This window comes from Orycteropus afer, unplaced genomic scaffold, assembly GCF_000298275.1.
Source record: "Orycteropus afer afer isolate SDZICR_OR568_19922 unplaced genomic scaffold, OryAfe1.0 scaffold00330, whole genome shotgun sequence".
Lineage (NCBI taxonomy): Eukaryota > Metazoa > Chordata > Mammalia > Tubulidentata > Orycteropodidae > Orycteropus > Orycteropus afer.
In genome coordinates, this window is record NW_006921917.1 from 2371174 (window position 1) to 2388412 (window position 17239).

General features: G+C 50.1%; 3 protein-coding genes across 3 annotated transcripts; all 3 read left to right on the forward strand.

Moving 5' to 3' along the window:
* The first annotated feature begins 429 nt into the window (after positions 1-429).
* TRAPPC1 (trafficking protein particle complex subunit 1) lies at positions 430-1683 on the forward strand. Its single transcript, XM_007952244.2, has 4 exons — positions 430-528; positions 662-732; positions 1124-1262; positions 1555-1683. The coding sequence occupies exons 1-4, from the start codon at positions 430-432 to the stop codon at positions 1681-1683; spliced, it is 438 nt and encodes a 145-aa protein (XP_007950435.1).
* A 1689-nt stretch (positions 1684-3372) lies between these two features.
* Positions 3373-9221, forward strand: KCNAB3 (potassium voltage-gated channel subfamily A regulatory beta subunit 3). Its single transcript, XM_007952245.2, has 14 exons — positions 3373-3614; positions 5071-5114; positions 5205-5242; positions 5491-5570; positions 6949-6993; positions 7081-7125; positions 7311-7354; positions 7561-7647; positions 7932-8017; positions 8162-8282; positions 8368-8462; positions 8559-8679; positions 8855-8943; positions 9144-9221. Exons 1-14 carry the CDS (start codon positions 3373-3375, stop codon positions 9219-9221), a joined length of 1215 nt encoding a protein of 404 aa, XP_007950436.1.
* Positions 9222-15132: 5911 nt separating this feature from the next.
* Positions 15133-15799, forward strand: RNF227 (ring finger protein 227). The gene is made up of 2 exons (XM_042782472.1): positions 15133-15646; positions 15744-15799. The coding sequence occupies exons 1-2, from the start codon at positions 15133-15135 to the stop codon at positions 15797-15799; spliced, it is 570 nt and encodes a 189-aa protein (XP_042638406.1).
* The last annotated feature ends 1440 nt before the right edge of the window (positions 15800-17239 follow it).

Here is a 17239-nt window from a genome sequence, read left to right on the forward strand (position 1 = left end):
CTCCCTGCCCCAAGCCCGGGTTCGGAAAGACCTAGACAGCCCCCTTCCCGCCGTCCCCTCAAAACCGTTGGTTGCCTCCCGCCCACCGTCCGCAGCCCCGCCTCGCTTCGATGGCGTCACCGGCCCGCAAGCCCACACTTGCTGCTTCTTGGTAGCCAGGGAGCCTGGAAGCGCGTGCGCGACTCCGGCGACCACAGATTGGCTACGAGAGAGAGGCGGAGTCTGGCGAGAGGCGTTGGGGCGGAATTATTGACCCCGAGCTGCAGCGTGAGGACCCCCGCCGGGGCGTGGCTCCGCGGAAACCGGAAGTGGCTCCGACAAGCACTCGGAGCAAGTCCGGTGAGTCCTGAGGAGCAATCCAGAGCTGAGAGCTGGAGCCCACCGATTGGGGACGGTTCCGGAGCGAGGCTCATACTCCCTGGCCTGTAGATGACGGTCCACAATCTGTACTTGTTTGACCGTAACGGAGTGTGTCTGCACTACAGCGAGTGGCATCGCAAGAAGCAAGCGGGGATCCCCAAGGAGGAGGTGATGCAGGGGCCCCGGCTCAGCCCGAATGACCCCCTCTCTGTAAAGGCACATAGTCCCGGCCCAGTCCCGTCCTCATCCCCACGCCATCTCCCTTAACAACCGAGAGCTAATTCTGTCCCTCTTCCTCCAGGAGTACAAGCTGATGTACGGGATGCTCTTCTCCATCCGATCGTTTGTCAGCAAGATGTCCCCGCTGGACATGTACGCAGAGTCGGATGGGAAGTCGAGGAAGGAGGGCTAGTTTGGGGGATTTTGGAGTGAGGGAAACTATCTGGAGAGGAAGGGGTATTGGTCTCCAGAGAGGGAAAGGGGATTTAAAGAGAGGCTGAGTGTGAAGAACGGAGTGCTGCAGCTGGCAGGAGCGGCGGCGGTGGGGAAGGTCTCAAGGTACCAGGACTTAAAAGAAAGAGGGGTAGGGGAGGGGGCTAAACTGAGAGATGAGGATAATCAAGCTCCTACAAACACTGAGGTGCCTTTATTTAACCGAGTTCCTACAAACAGATGTATGCATTTAGACGACCTTGAAAGGATCAGAAGTATCTCTTTGGGAGAGATTTACTCCCATTCCTTAACATCCTCCTCATCTCTGCAGGAAGGATGGCTTCCTGGCCTTCCAAACTAGCCGTTACAAACTCCATTATTACGAGACGCCCACTGGGATCAAGGTTGTCATGAATACTGACTTGGGAGTGGGACCTATCCGGGATGTGTTGCACCACATCTACAGTGCGGTCAGTGCCAGCTCCTGGGACCCTCCCCAAAAGCTCCTCAACAGCCATGGCCACTTAGAGCACCAGGACTCTCTCAGCTTCCTCCCTAACCCTACTGTATTATATCACTATTGAAGTCAGAATTTTCTTGAGGGCTTTTAGGGTCTTAAGTACTTCCAACATCAGTTTCCCTTTGAGGGCTTGCCTTCCAACCCTAGACCCTTGTGCATTCACGAGCCCTGAGGTAATGCCAGGTTTGGGGTTGGGAACAGAAGTGTCCAAAGGTGAGCTCTAACATCCTCCCTCTTCATAGCTATATGTGGAACTGGTGGTGAAGAATCCCCTGTGCCCTTTGGGACAAACTGTGCAAAGTGAACTCTTTCGCTCCCGACTGGACTCCTACGTCCGCTCTCTGCCATTCTTCTCTGCCCGAGCTGGCTGATGGAAGAACTCTTCTCACCCTGAGAAGAATCCACGTCTGCCTGGGGACCTTCCTAAATGGAGCCATCTAAGGACTCCGCTGAAAGCCACCCCACCCCACCCCAGAACCCTCCAAGGGCAACAGTCTAAGGCTGTCTCTGGTGTCTTCCCTGCCACCAGGACACCCATAAGAGACCCCACTCCTTCAAACCAGACCCTTTGTCCTGGAGAATTTTTATCCCCTCCCTTCCTGACTCTTCTAAAGGCCTAAAATAAACTTTTTGTCACCCTGTGCAGCCTGAGTTTGTCATTTGAGTGGGCAGACCTCGTCCTGTCCCACAAAGGAAGGTGGGAACTAGGGTGGCCACATTCTCTGAGGCCTCAAAGGTTTTGCCATTTTGGACTGGGTAATTAATGCTTTGTTTCAGAAGGAAGACTGGGCAAGCTACTTCCATAGATATACCACCTTGGTAACCCAAGGAGGCGTTGCTATGAGTTGAACCAACTCCACAGCAGTGAGTTTGGTTTTCGGTTTAATTCTTTGTTTAAGGAGCTCTGGTGGTATAGTGGGTAAGGCATTTTGGCTGCTAACCAGAATGTGGGCAGTTGGAACCCACTAGCCACTGTATGGAAGAAAGATGAGGCAATCTGCTTCCACTTCTGTAAAGATTCAGACTTGGAAACCCAGTGGACCCAGTGGGGGTAGCTATGAGTAGGAATCCACTCGATGGCCGTGAGTTTTAATTCTTTGGTTGAAGGGAAGGGGTAAGTGCAGTCCTGTACATTGTAGGACTTTAACCAACAAACATCCTTGTTGTTTGTTGTTTTGTGTCGTCCAGTCGGATTCGACTCATAGTGACCCCTCCTTGGGTTTCCCAGGCAGTATCACTACGGAAGTAGGATTGCCCAACCTTCCTTCCGAGGAGTGGCTGGTGGGTTTGAACTGCCAGCCTTCTGGTTAGCAGTCAAGTGCTTTAGCCACTATGCTACCAGAACAAACATTCTTAGCATCTACTTACTATATACCCAGTCATGATGATCAAAAATGTCAAGGTACCTGCCACATGTCCCCTGGGGAGCAAAATCGCTTTGCGTTGACAACCTCTGGGCTGGAGGAATGCCGAGCTCCTCCTGCCTCGGAGGTGTTGGAACCACACTCCTCGGCTCCTCTTTTGCACCTCTCAGCGCACAGAGTGAAGGCCAGCGCCTTCGGCAGGCGGGGCTTATGGTGAAGAGCGGCAGGCTCTTCCGGGAGGTGGGCGGCTCTATGCAGATGAGGGGGCGGTGCCTGATATTGATGTACAGGGCTCGCGGCCGACGCGGCTGGGAGCCCAGCGGGTCCCGCTGCGGTTCGGGCTGAGGTGGCTCCCCTCTCCGGCCCACCCCCATCTCCGGGTTCCTACTTTCCGCGGACGGCTTTCGACCTTTACCCTCATTCATTCCACCTCCCTAGTTCTTGCGTCAGTGCCCCCGCACCCGAATATTCTCCAGCCCCCTGCGTTTCTCCCTTCCCGCCGCAAACCCCGCGACCTCCAGCAGCAGCCCGCCCCCGCGGGCCTGGTCCTGCCTGGCGGCTCCCGCCGCAGCCCCGTCGGCCTCCTAGCTCGGCCGGGGCTCTCCCCGCTGCGCCCCCGGGCGTCCGCTCTAGGGCTACCCTGTGTCCTCCGCCTCCTGCCGGCTCCGAGCCCCCTTCTGGCCCTGGCCAGCCGGCATGCAGGTGTCTATCGCGTGTACCGAGCAGAACCTTCGCAGCCGGAGCAGCGAGGACCGTCTGTGCGGGCCCCGGCTCGGCCCTGGGGGCGGTAATGGCGGTCCGGTCGGCGCGGGGCACGGGAATCCTCCGGGGGGAGGAGGGTCTGGCCCCAAGGCCCGAGCCGCGCTGGCTGCCAGACCCCCAGCGCCCTCTGGGGCCCTCCGTGAGAGCACCGGCCGGAGCACTGGCATGAAATACAGGTACGGGAGTGGCCGGGCAGCCAGCCCCATCCCCTTCCCAGACCCTTGAAGTCTGCTAGGATGGCCGCCAGGGCCCCCTCAAACTTCGCCGAAAAGGTCCCGGTTCATTCCTACTCTTCTGCCCATCACCGCCACTACTGCCTTATCTGGTCCCTCTTTTGGTCTCCGTCGATAATCCTGAGTAAGAGAGAAGCACATTTATCAAGATTGACAGGGTCCTGTCAGACCCAGGGCTGTTCCTGAGCTTTCCTTACCCCCAGGAAGGCAGAGGGTGTACGGATCCCCAGTCTGCGTCCCCCTCGGATGGAATGTCCTTGGGTCGGCGTCCTGGAGAGAGAGAGAGAGAGAGAGAGAGGAAAACGCTTCTGCTCTTGCCTGCTTGGGGCGCCTGACCCAGATACTGCTCCTACCTGCCCCAAGGGACCAGTCTCCTGCGACCTTTCTTGGGGGAGAAAGGAGTGGTACTTAGGGCGTCCTGGAAGGATGGACCACATCTCTCAAACCCGTGCTGAGGGATAGGGGCTGGGTGGAGAAGATGAAGTGTAATGCAGGTGACTTTATCTCTGTGAACTGCAGGGGCCAGAAGCTCTCAGAATTTGCAGCAGTGGGGAGAGGACCCCTGATAGGGAGAAAGCCACTGAGGTCACTGATCTGACCTGGCTTTGTCACCAAGGAATCTGATCCCCTCCATGGAGCACCCTTAATTGGGAAACTGAACTGACTACCTGGATGGGGAGCCTGAGGAGCAGGGAATTCACTGGGTTCGAGTGAGACTTGACAAGGAAGCAGAGGAAGGGGTCAGGGGCGGACAGGGAAAATGGCTTTTTGCTATACTCCTCCCCTGAGTCTCTTTCCTGCCTTTATTAGAAGCCCGCCCTCCCATTTGCCTAAGCTACCCAGGGACCCTTGCCTCCCCGAGTACCTGAACTTGACTTGATTTACCCCTTCCCACGTGATGTCTGCATGATAGATAGCAGAGAACTCTCCTAATATCTGTTCTCACAAACACCATAACTAGCTAATAACATTCCTCCCAGTCTCCTACTACATATCCCAGCCATGACTCAAATACATACAAGATCCCACCTAGAAGAAACACAAGGGGCAAACACAAACAAGGCAATGTATCTTCAGTGTTGCTAGGAGGGAATGGAAGCACTGGTCGGTGACTCCAGAGGAACATTCATTTATTTGTTCACTTATGGGCTTGTTGTTGTTATGTGCTGTCAAGTCGGCCCCGACTCATAGCGACCCCTTCTTGGGTTTCCGAGGCAGTGTCACTATAGAAGTAGATTGCCCAGATAGCACTGGCCAATCCTGTAGGCCCACTGGGTCTAGTTTCCTTGGACTGAGACATTCTGAGGGCTTCTCAGTCTAAGAGGAAAAGAGTCAGGGACTGATAATCTGGATCCCTAATGGGGGTTCCACTCTTTCCTGCTTCTTCTTTATCTTGTAGGAACCTAGGAAAGTCTGGTCTTCGAGTATCCTGTCTTGGCCTGGGTGAGTTAGAGAGAATAGATATTAAAGGGGGAGGGCATTCATTCACAGCTGCCCCCCATGTTTTTCACATGCCTGGCTTCTCTCCTGCAGGTACCTGGGTCACATTTGGTTCTCAGATCTCTGATGAGGTATAAGTGATGGGACCTAGGAGTGGGGTGAGGAAGTGTGAGGGAACCAGGAAAAAAAAAAGGGGAGGGGGAAATGGACTTGGATAGGGGTTTGGACAACAAGCATGGGGAATGATGGACCTGGGGCTGGAGGATGGAAAAAGAGAGAGGATATGGAGACCAGGGCTGGGGTGCAATAGGGTAGAGTGTAGTGAGAGGTCACTGCAGGGTCAATGGTTGAGCTTTACCTCTTTCTCTCACCTCCCTAGGCGGCAGAGGATGTGCTGACAGTGGCCTATGAACATGGCATAAACCTGTTTGACACCGCTGAAGTGTATGCAGCAGGAAAGTAAGGAAGGGGTAAAAGAGCTAATTATGCTTGGAAGGCTGAGAGGCCATCTGGGCTTCTTGTTTTCCCTCCAAAGAACTCTGGGAATTCTGAAAACACTGAGTTCCATCCTTCCAGTACATGGGGCCTCCCAAAGAATTGTGGGAACCGTAGTCCCAATGCCAGTTTAGAAGGCAATGGGCACATTGTGTGGTCAAAATAAAATAAAACCAACACATATATCCTGGGCATCAATTATGTACAATTATGTGAAGATTACAAAGTTGTACTGTCAAACATACCACACCACATCACACTCCTGTGGCTTCACCCTGGGAATAGCTAAAACCTAGAATGACCCAGCTGTGGCTCTTCTCCATCTGGAAAACACTCCTGTTCATCTTCAAGACTTAACTCAAGTGTCCTCCAAAATTCCTTGGTCCAGCTCTCCAAAGTTGGTCATTATCCCCTCCCCTGAGCTCCCAAAGTACATTATATTGCCCTCTATCACTGCTCAACTGTGAGGCTCCTCCTTCCATGGAACATGGCTTGCTCTTCCCCATGTCACCCTAAGGGCTTACACAGAGCCTAGTACAGAGCAGGTACTGCTTGCAGGATAAGTCAACATGCCAACAAAAAGTGCATAGTCTAATTGGCTAAACAAACAAGATAGGGTGATATGAAAGATTAAACCATAGTAAAACCTTTCAGTAACAGTCCACAACAGCAACTTACAACTTTTCACACAAAGAAAACACCAAACCAAACTCACTGCTGTGGAGTCAATTTGACTCATAGTGACCTCTCCTTGGGTTTCCAAGGCGGTATCTCTGTAAGTAGACTGCCCAATCTTCCGAGGAGTGGCTGGTGGGTTTGAACCACCAGCCCTCTGTTTAACAGTCAAATGCCTTAGGCACTAGCTCCAATTAAGTACAAAAGAATTATGCAGCCAATCAGAACTATGGAAGCTGACAAAGAAGGGCTGACCCTAGACTGTGACAATCGGACTATTTTATGGATGAGGCAGAAAACAAGCTAAACTCTGGATAATGGATGAGTTTCTCAGAGGCTCAAAGAGGGGAGAAGGCAACCTAGATGGTTGGAACCAGACAAGGCAAAATTTTCCCTGGCTCCACCACAGTCTACATCCTATTATATCCCTTTAGCACCCGAACAGAGCTTGGTACATAACAGATGCATCATAGGTATGTGTGGAATGAATGAAAACATAGCCCTGCACCCCCAGTTCTGGGAGCTCTTCTTATGAGGCTTAGTGCTCAAAGGATTCCTTGTTTACTTAATAAGAGAAGCAATTAGCTGAAGGGAAGTTCAGGGTAGAAAGAGGAGGGAACTGATCCACTCTGGTGGGGTTAGTACCTCTGCATTTTCTTTCTTCCAGGGCTGAAAGAACCCTAGGCAACATCCTCAAGAGCAAAGGCTGGAGGTGAGATTGTGTTTGAGGGGGTTACTGATAGCATGGTCTTTCCAAAATCCTTTTCTTGCTGGTTCTCCCATTTCTTTTTTTTTCTAGGAGATCAAGCTATGTTATCACCACCAAGATTTTTTGGGGAGGACAGTAAGTGACTGCTCCACTACAACAGGGGAGGAAGACCTGAAAAGAATGTCATAGTATATGGGAATGGGCATAGGGGTAGCCATCCTGCCTGTGAGGGCCCATACAGTCCCATTTCCTCATGGCTCTTGGCCAGCCCTTGTCCCCATCTTTGTCACACCTCATCTTTGACTGACTTTTTTCTACAGGGCAGAAACTGAGAGAGGCTTGAGCCGCAAACACATCATTGAGGGTGAGAGGGGCTGGGAATCTGAAGTGGCTTTGTAGTGAAGACTGGGGATGGAAGCTGAAAGATTTGGGAATATTCTCTGAGGCTCTGGATTGGATACTTTGAATAAGAGAGCTGGGAATTAGGCAGCTATGGCAAAGGGTAAGGTCTGGATTCTCAGAAAATTAGGGTTGAGGTGCTTACCTTCCTCTATTCCCTCCCACCCCCAGGCTTGCGAGGATCTCTGGAACGGCTCCAGCTGGGATATGTGGACATTGTCTTTGCCAATCGTTCAGACCCCAACAGTCCTATGGAAGGTAAAATCAATACCCCTACCGGATAGTCCTTCAAAACTGAGCACTTCCTTCAAATGCTCAGCAGGAAGCCAGGCACTGCTAAAAAAAAAAAAGAGCCTGCTGAGCTCCACCATGGAGTCTCAGGTCTCAGGAATTGGACAGTGAGGGAGGTGGAGGACAGAAACCAACCTCTCTGCCTCTGCAGAGCTGCCTGGGGTCTTGGCAAGGCAGGCAGAGGTCTTCAGATCTGGAGCCCTGGATTCCAGGGGTCTGACAGTGAGGCTCTCCCTCTCCCATGTGCCTAGAGATTGTGCGAGCCATGACCTATGTCATCAACCAAGGCCTGGCCCTATACTGGGGGACATCTCGATGGGGGGCTGCAGAAATCATGGTGAGTGTGCCACCACCTTCCCCCATCCCACAACCAGTCCCTGCTATTCATACCACCACTCCAATTCCCATTTTACTGGGGGAAGGGGGTAGAAAAAAATGAAGAGAATGCTCTGACCCATGTCTCTTCCTCACCCCGACCCAGGAGGCCTACTCCATGGCTAGACAGTTCAATCTGATTCCTCCAGTGTGTGAACAAGCTGAGCACCACCTGTTTCAGAGGCAGAAGGTGGAGATGCAGCTGCCAGAGCTTTACCACAAGATTGGTTTGCAACCCCCTAGGCCTACCTTCCCCTCGGTCTCACCCATGACCTACATCTCTTTTTCTACAGCCAGTACTCTTCCTCTTAGGTGTTGGCTCAGTCACCTGGTCCCCTCTGGCCTGTGGCCTCATTACTAGCAAGTATGATGGGCGCGTCCCAGATACCTGCAGGGCCACCATCAAGGTGAGATCTCAGGGCTCAGGAAGGCAGGACTGGGCTATCGGGGCTGCTCTGTGTGTGTGTGGGAGCTTGTCTTTTGCCGATTCTCTTGGCTTCCAGGGCTACCAGTGGCTCAAGGACAAAGTGCAGAGTGAGGATGGCAAGAAGCAACAGGCCAAGATCATGGATCTTCTCCCCATCGCTCACCAGCTAGGCTGCACTGTGGCCCAGCTTGCTATTGGTGAGACACCACCAGCTCTGGACCTTGCAGGGGCCCTGTCTCTTCCTCAGATGTTCCCCAATCCACCCTAAGGCTGATTTGTCCATCAGCAGGATCCTCTTCCTCAGAGACACCTCTGAGCATTGTGTGCTCACTGTAACCCACTGGTTCTCTCGTTTTCCTTTTCTGGCCCTAGCATGGTGTCTCCGCAGTGAAGGTGTCAGCTCCGTCTTGCTGGGGGTATCCAGTGCAGAGCAGCTGATAGAACACCTGGGCGCCCTACAGGTAAACTGGGCCCTCCCCAGGAGTCAGTGCCTTGCAGTCCAAGCCAGAGTGAGTCTCAGGGAGAGACAGCCAGAAAGGGGCACAGCTGCGACTCTTTCCTTGGCACCACTGTGCAGTCCTTCGCCGGGTCCTGGAATCCCATGCTCTTCTTCAGCGACCCAGCATATAACTGCCCTTTCCACCATCCTCTTTTTCTCCAGGTGCTGAGCCAACTGACCCCGCAGACGGTGATGGAGATAGACGGGCTTTTGGGGAACAAACCACATTCCAAAAAATAGTCCATCGGGGGCGCCGGGACCCAAACTGGATTTGCTGAAACCCACCAGAGAACCGCTTCCCTGAAGCCACCTCTCTCCCGCTAAGGATCCCTCCCCGCAGCGGCCAGAGCCAGGGTAGCCCCGCCCACTAAAGAGTCCCGGCTTCGAGTAGCAACGCGCATGAACAAAGCCATATCCTTCTGCAGTGGAGCTTGAGAGACAGTAGTCTGCACGCCCCCTGCTGCGTACGCCTAGGACCTCTTGTTACCCCGGGCATGAGCTACTGGGCAGTCCCTTCTGTGCCTCTTGGTCTCATGCCCTTTTCTCTTCCCCCTATCGCCGAAGCCCAGACAAAAACCCTGCAGAGTACCTCAAAAGTAGCCCTTGAGATGGCATCAAGGGAGTAATAACCTAATAAGTGAGTTGTCCCATGTTCTATGTCATCTGCGACATAGGAAATGGGATTCTTGCGGCTAGGAACAAAGGAAGCCAGGCTGGCCCTGGCAGGAAGTAAATGACGGATCTTTGGGAATCCAGGACCCTGCCTCCTCTCCTGGAGGTGGAAGTGGGCTTAAAACTAGAATATGAATGCGTTGTTCTTGTGGATAGTGGGATAAATATGGGAACTACAGTGACCACTGACAAAGGAGAAGGAAATTTGATGGCAGAAGTGGGCAGGTGGCACCTGGAAAACAAAGTTGCGTTGTGCTTCACAGGAGATTGTAATAGCGTTTGGGTCACAGGCAGAGACACGGGGCTGACACCAAAAGGTCTGGAGATAGACTTAAGCCCTGAGCAGGGCTACCTGCCTGGCAGTGGAGGATTGGCAGTCTTCCTCTTGGCAATAATCTTAAAGCAATAATGATGGCCCTCTTCTGTAAGACTTCCCAGGGAACTGTAAATAAAATCTCAGCTTGATCCTCACTGTGTCTGAAATTGCAAGGGAGTGGGGGACAGGGTCTCATTCTCAGATATCTGGCCTTGCACCTAAATGATGCAATGGTTAAGAATTCAGCTGCTCACTAAAACGCTGGCAGTTCAAATCCACCAAATGGCTCAGTGGGAGAAAGACCTGGCAAAATGCCCCTGTAAAGATTATAGTCTAGAAAACCCTATGGGGCAGTTCTACTCTATCAAATGGGATCACTAGGAGTTGGAATTGACTCAAGACCACCTAACAACCATCTGACCACCACCCCGGGGATTAGTAAATTCCTAGCTTTCTCTCCATCGTTCATTGTACCTCAGTGGCCCAGGCATTGTGCTGATAGTCACTGCTCCCATCAAGGACTCAGACACCAGCTAGCCTCGCCCAGTTTTCTTCCTTCATTTAGTCCCCACATTCTTCAGAACCCAGAAAACTGGTTTACTAGTTTTGCTCTCCTTTGTTTTTTAAAGCATATTACCTAAGGAGTCTCTGAGTTGTTCAATAGTTAATGTACTTGGCTACTAACCAAAATGTTGGTAGTTCAAATCTACTTGGAGTGCCTCAGAAGAAAGGCCTGGTGATCTACTTCTGAAAAATTAGCCATTGGGAACGTATGGAGCACAGTTCTACTCTGACACACATGGGTCACCAGAAGTGTGACGCAGTGGCCACCGGGCATTAACCATACTACTTCCTTGCCTTGTATTTTTTTTCTTCTCTCTCAACTGAGGCCAACATACATGCCAAGGAACTACGTGTGTGTGTGTGTGTGTGTGTGTTTGTGTGTGTCTGGGTGGGAGAGCTGTTCTGAGGTTGACTCTGGGATTTGATGAAAAAGAGGACTATGGTTGAAGTGATACAGAGAGGGAAAGGAGTTATAGTTTTAAAAGAAAAACAGAAAACTAGTGAAAGCTCAGGTGTGAGGGTGGTAGAAAAGTAGAATTAAATGGGGCTTTTTCAAGACACCACTCTTATTCTTCCTCCAAGAACTCTGATTTCCCTGAGACAGAAAGTGGGTAGAGTTAGTCTTTAAAGATCTCGAGGCAGCAAAGGATGAGCTTCTCTGCCCTCCTTAATTATACCCTCACTGTCTCCCTTCTACCCATCTTCACCCTTCCTTGAGCCTGAAGCTGGGAGAGCAGAGTAAAATCATTTCCAAAAGAGAGAAGTCAGCCGCATGCCATTTACTAGATTAGCAACCAACAGGATCAACTAATGAATACTTACATCCGCCCTTATCATCTCCCACTCATTTTGGAAGACTGTGGAGGAAACAAAGAAGTAAAATGTATGACTAAACTATGATTAGTTATCCTGGAACAAACATAGAAGAATTTATAAGTTCAAAATAGTATTGTCCTTAAGTAGTCACCTTGGAGGGTTACACACTTATTTTAACCATTACCTCCCTCATTGCTCAAAACATTTTAAAAACTACTCTAGAATTATCTTCAGAGGTAGTTTAAAATACCCTAATTAAAAACCTTCCTTTACTGTCAACACTACATTTGTATTAAAACATTTGCCCTATTTCTCACTCACCTTACTCATTTAGCAAGCATTTATTTATTAAGTCCTACTATGTGCCAAGGAGCCCTGGTGGTGTAGTGCCTAAGACATTTGACTGCTAACCAGAAGGCTGGCGGTTCATACCTACCAGCCACTCCTCGGAAGGAAGGTTGGGCAATCTACTTCTGTAGTGATACCACCTCGGAAACCCAAGGAGGGGTGTCCATGAGTCGGATCCAACTCGACAGCAATGAGTTTGGTTTGGAGTTTTGGTACTATGTGCCAGGCACTATACCAGGCACAGAGATAGAGTGGTGAACAAAATCAGACTCAGAGCTACTTTACAGAGCTTCCTGGTGGGAAAGACAATCAATAACCACCCAAACAAATACAAACTTCAGGGGTTCAAAGTCCAGAAGCAAGCACATGGTGCTTCCAGTCTATATGGGTATTTGACATGTTAAGGCTGCAATGAGAGCTGAAAATGAAGTGGGTGATAATAAACTAAAATGAAAAGGGTTATGGAAATAATATGTTTCAAGGCTCTGTTACAGAAAGGACCATGGAAACCAGAGGTCTCTTTAAACCAGAGAGACTAGAGGGGGAATGAAAGTTTAACGTGAGATATTAGTAGTTTCAAAACATACAGGGCTTTGTAGGGCACTACAGAATATTAACTTTATCCTAACAATAATAGAAAGTTCTTTATATTAATGATCTATTGTTATACAATACATTATCCCAGAACATAGTGAATTAAAACAGCTATTATTTTTTCATGATTCTGTGGTTTGATTGGGAGGTTCCTCTGCTTTTTTCACCTGGACTTGCTTGTGGTTGCATTCAGGTGGAAGGTGGGCTGAGCTGGGCAATCCAAGATGGTCTCATTCGCGTGTCTGGCAGTTAATGCTGGCTCCTCAGTTCTCCAAGTAGCCTCATCCACAGTAGTCTAAACTTCTTTCATTACATGTGCTCTTAGGGCAGCATTTGAAGAGGGCAATGGCAGAAGCTGCAAAGTCTCTTAGTGACTAGGACTCATTGAGCATCTCTTCTGCCACATTCTATCAGTCAAACCAAGCAACAAGGTCAGCCCAGATTCAAGAGATGGGGTGGGGGAACTCTAATTCTTGATAGGAGAAGCAGCAAAGTCATACTGCAAAGGAATCTGGGGCCATTAAACAAATTACAATCACATTAAAGGGTTTTTAACAAGAGTGGAAGAGATGGGTGGTAAGACATGGTTAGGCTCGAGATTTTGAAAGATTACTGTAAGTAGTTTGGAAAGAAGCCCGCAGAAAGCCCACGTGGCTGCGTGGTTAGGAGGCTCCTGCTGGAGCAAGTGATGACGACAGCTTGGACTCGGGTGGTGTACTGGTGGTGAAAGAAGTGGATGGATGAGAGAGACAGAGGCATAATGAACTGAGGTTGGTGATGAGTTGGGAAAAGAAAGCAAGGGCAAGTGACAGGGGCAAGGATGGCACCTAGGCTTCTGGAATGGGGCAAAGGAAAGGGTAGGAAACACCAGAAGAGATGCTTGTTTGGACATGGAGATCATCAGTTTAGTTTCTGGGAGACACAAGAAAGGATGTTGAACGGGTTACTGGATATACAAGTTTAAAATCTGAAAGGGTCCTTGGTTGTCAGATACTCTGGGAGCATTTATATAATCAAATCCACTTAAAAAAATTACCAGTTGAAGATAGTAAAAGGTATAAGGAGACCTCTGAACACTATTCCAATAAGTTCCAAACAAGTTTTTAATTATGACAGCAGCACTAGAACAATAGCTTCTCTCAAGTGATCATGAAGGCAATATAACCCAGAAGTTTCCAAATGTTTGCTTAAAAGTAATTATTCTCTTGTGGTACACCTGCTAACATATGACTGCCTTCTGGGTTCTAAATATTTCATTTAAAAAACAAACTGCTTTGCCTGGTACAGCATTAAATGCTAGGGGTGTAGAGAAGCCCATTTTGTACTGACCCAGAGAGATGGCGGTTCAAACCCACCAACCACTCCTCAGAAGGAAGGTTGGGCAATCTACTTCTGTAGTGATATTGCCTCGGAAACCCAAGGAGGGATCGCTATGAGTTGGTTCCAACTCACCAGCACATAACAACAAGAGAGGTGGAGGTTGAAATTGTATTGAGAACTTAAAGTGAACACAGCATAGGTTGGGACACAGAATAATAACAGCCAATATTTCCATGGTGTTTAAGGAGCTCTGGTGACATAGTGTATTTAACTGCTAACCAGAAGTTTGGAAATTCAAACCCACCAGCCACTCCACGGAAGAAAGATTGGGCAATCTACTTCCGTAAAGATTTACCTCTTCGGAAACCCAAAGGGGGTTGCTATGAGTCGGAATCAACTCCATGGCAGTGAGTCTGGTTTGGTTTACATGTTTATTTGCATGCCAGGCACTATTCTAAGCACCTTGCATACATAAGTTCATTCAATTCTCGCTATTATTACCCACATTTTATAGATAAGGAAACTAAGGTCCAGAGAAGTTAAATAACATGTTAAAATTTCACAACTAATTAAGTGGTGGAGCTAGCATTTGAACTCAAACCAGCTGACTCCAGGGTTTATGCTATTATCCTCCACAACAGAACTTGGATGGGCAGGTCAAGGAGAGGAAGATGAGGAGGCAGCTGGGTCTGGGTGTGGCACCACGAGGGAATGTGGATTTTAAGTGCCATGTCCTGTTTACCTGTTGGGGAAGTCAGACCCCTGAGTCACACCTTATGCTGGACTGCTTGGCTAGAGCCATCATGGTGTGTGGGTGTTCCAGCCTGGGCACTCCGGAAGGAAAGGATTCCCAGCATTCCTAAGGCCATGGTCCTAGAATGTAAGTCCTTCTCAGGCTGAAATGCCAACTGGGGCTTGAGCAGATTGGGGGGAACAGAATTTGAGAAGTCAGTTTTACAGGAATACAGGGAAGCCCTGTGTAACAGTGAGAGTTGAGAACAGAGTAAGAGTACTGGCTGGCAGCATCCGTTCAAATGTGTTAGAGCAGAAGAGAGTGTTACTGGTCTTCTAAGTCTGTTGGTTGGGCTTGTGAAAGAATGTGAGCAATTCAATGAACAGGTCCATATGGCTGTAGAGACCTGTGGCAAAGGGCTGGGGCGCAGGAAGGGATCTGAAGACATGAACGTGGTAGAACTAAGGGGCGCTGGCGTGCTAGTGAAGGAAGGCGTCGGGCAAGAATGGGTAGTGTGTTCCAATACCCCAGTCTTGGCATCCCCGGGGCCAACTCCCTTGCCTTGCCATCTTTGGCATTCCTGACCTCGCGCCTTCACCGCCCCCTTGAGTGCCACCGCAGGGAGCGGCCTCACCACTGCATGACGCTTCGAGAGGCGGGTTCTATTAAAAGGGACAAGAGGCCGCGGCCCCCGCCCCAGTAGTCGATCCAGGCTAAGGGAAGAGCTAGCTCTTTCTGTGCACGGAGCTAGCAGCGTTCACGACTTCCTCGAGTCCGCGGCAGACACGATGCAGCTCCTGGTGAGGGTACCCTCTCTTCCGGAGCGGGGCGAGCTGGACTGCAACATCTGTTATCAGCCTTTCAATCTCGCAGGGCGCGCGCCTCGCCGCTTGCCTGGGACAGCACGGGCCCGCTGCGGCCACACGCTCTGCACAGCCTGCCTGAGCGAGCTGGCTGCGCGCGGCGACGGCCGAGGGGCTGCTGCGCGCGTGGTGCGCCTGCGCCGCGTCGTTACGTGCCCCTTCTGCCGCGCGCAATCCTCCATCCCGCGCGGTGGGGTCACCGAAATCACTGTCGACCGGGACTTATGGTCACGATTGGAGGAAAAAGCGCTGGCCGAGTGCGAACAAAATGAGACAGAGAACCCGGTTAGGGAAAAAGGCGACGGAGAGAAAGACGACAAAGAAAAGGAGAGCGAGAAGGGGGCGGGGCCTAGGAGCTCAGGATGGCGTGCCCTCCGGCGGCTCTGGGAGCAGGTCCTGGCGCCCGCGCGCAGCTGGCGGCGTCCGCTGCCCAGCAACGGTGAGGGGCCGCCTGCGAAGGTTGAAGGGGAGCACCAGGGAACGCTGGGGTTCGGGTGCATTCCTCTGCTGCCACTGACCCTTCTTCTTTCCCCCAGTGCTGTACTGTCCAGAGATCAAGGACATTGCCCACATGACGCGCTGCACGCTGTAAACAAGGATCCCGGAAGCTATGGCAAAAGGAAGGTGGGAGCAGCAGCCTCGGGTCGTGCTTTCGTACAGGGGGCTCACGTTAAGACTCGTAGATACCGGCATTGGCAAGCGATGAGGTAGTTGAGCCTAGGGCAAGAGGGAACGCCCTGGGAGGTGTTGATGCTGAGGTGAGGAGGCTCCTAGACGGATTCGCCCCCATCTACTGAGTGTGCCAGTCTTACATATTCAGGATGGAGTGGCCCAGAGCTGATGTAAACAAAGCCTACATTGCTGTGGGAAGAAGACAGGCTGTTTCCTTAGCTGTGACTTTGGCGTTTGTCCAGAGTAGCGCTGGTGTGTGGGAGCAACAGGTCCGATTTTAGCTATTCTGTCAGTGGTTTGCAATTCTTAAGATGAAACGGGAGAAAAGAAGCTAATTTTTGTGTCATGTTAATCTCACTTCCCTGGCATGTAGGGGAACTGAGAAAAATAACCCACCCCCCACCAGTACTAGTATGCCTACTGTCTCCCCACTCCAGTACTATATTCCTAAAATTATTGTGATGCCTTGCTGCCTATTGGGAGCCTTGCTTCATTTCAGAATCTCTTCCCAGTTTGATAGGGCAGGTATCAGAAGGTCCAATGAGCCTTTATCTGAGGCACCTAATTAGGGCCTATCACCGATACAGGGAGAGCCATTTGTAAAAGCATCTAGTTTTAAACTTACGGTGTTACCTGTGTTATCTTTACAGTCACAGGTAAGCAATGGCATTATTGAAAAAAAAGATAGTTTTAAATTCGTGTCACGTATTTGGACATCACCTATTGAATGCCATGAATTCTATTTTAAAACTCTATAAATAGCTTATGATAGTACAGACATAGTCAAGGAGCTGTAGCATCACTGGGGGCCTGTTGGAAATACAGAATCTGAGGCCTCCACTCCAGGCTTATCCATTAGAATCTGCATTTTAACAAGAATCCCAGGTGATTTGTGTGCATATTAAATTAGAGGCACTAGTCTCAGTCCTAGACTCTCTAGGGTATCATCTGTGGGTGGAGTATTTTAAACAATTGGCATAAATGTTAAGAGTATTTCAATTGAAAGTTATAGTGACATTGTATAAGTAATCTCTAGTTTGTCCTTTGTGTATATAACTTGGTGCACTGTGTTTTTCTGAGCTGAAAATGTGAAGTTATAAGTATAAACCTCAGTTTTTGTGACATTTTGGCATTTTCCGTCATTAAGTCTCAATTTAAATGTCTTCCCTTGTGGGAGGCCTGTTAGCATTCGACCCAGTATAGATAGCCCTTTCCCTACCTTCTTCCATTATACCTTTTTTTTTTATTGCTTGTATTTTCTAATTTGTGGTGTTCCCCACTAGAATGTAAGTTCCATGAGTGAAACGTCTGACTTGTGATTGTTTTATCTCCAGAGCCAACAACAGTGTTAATGTAGAGT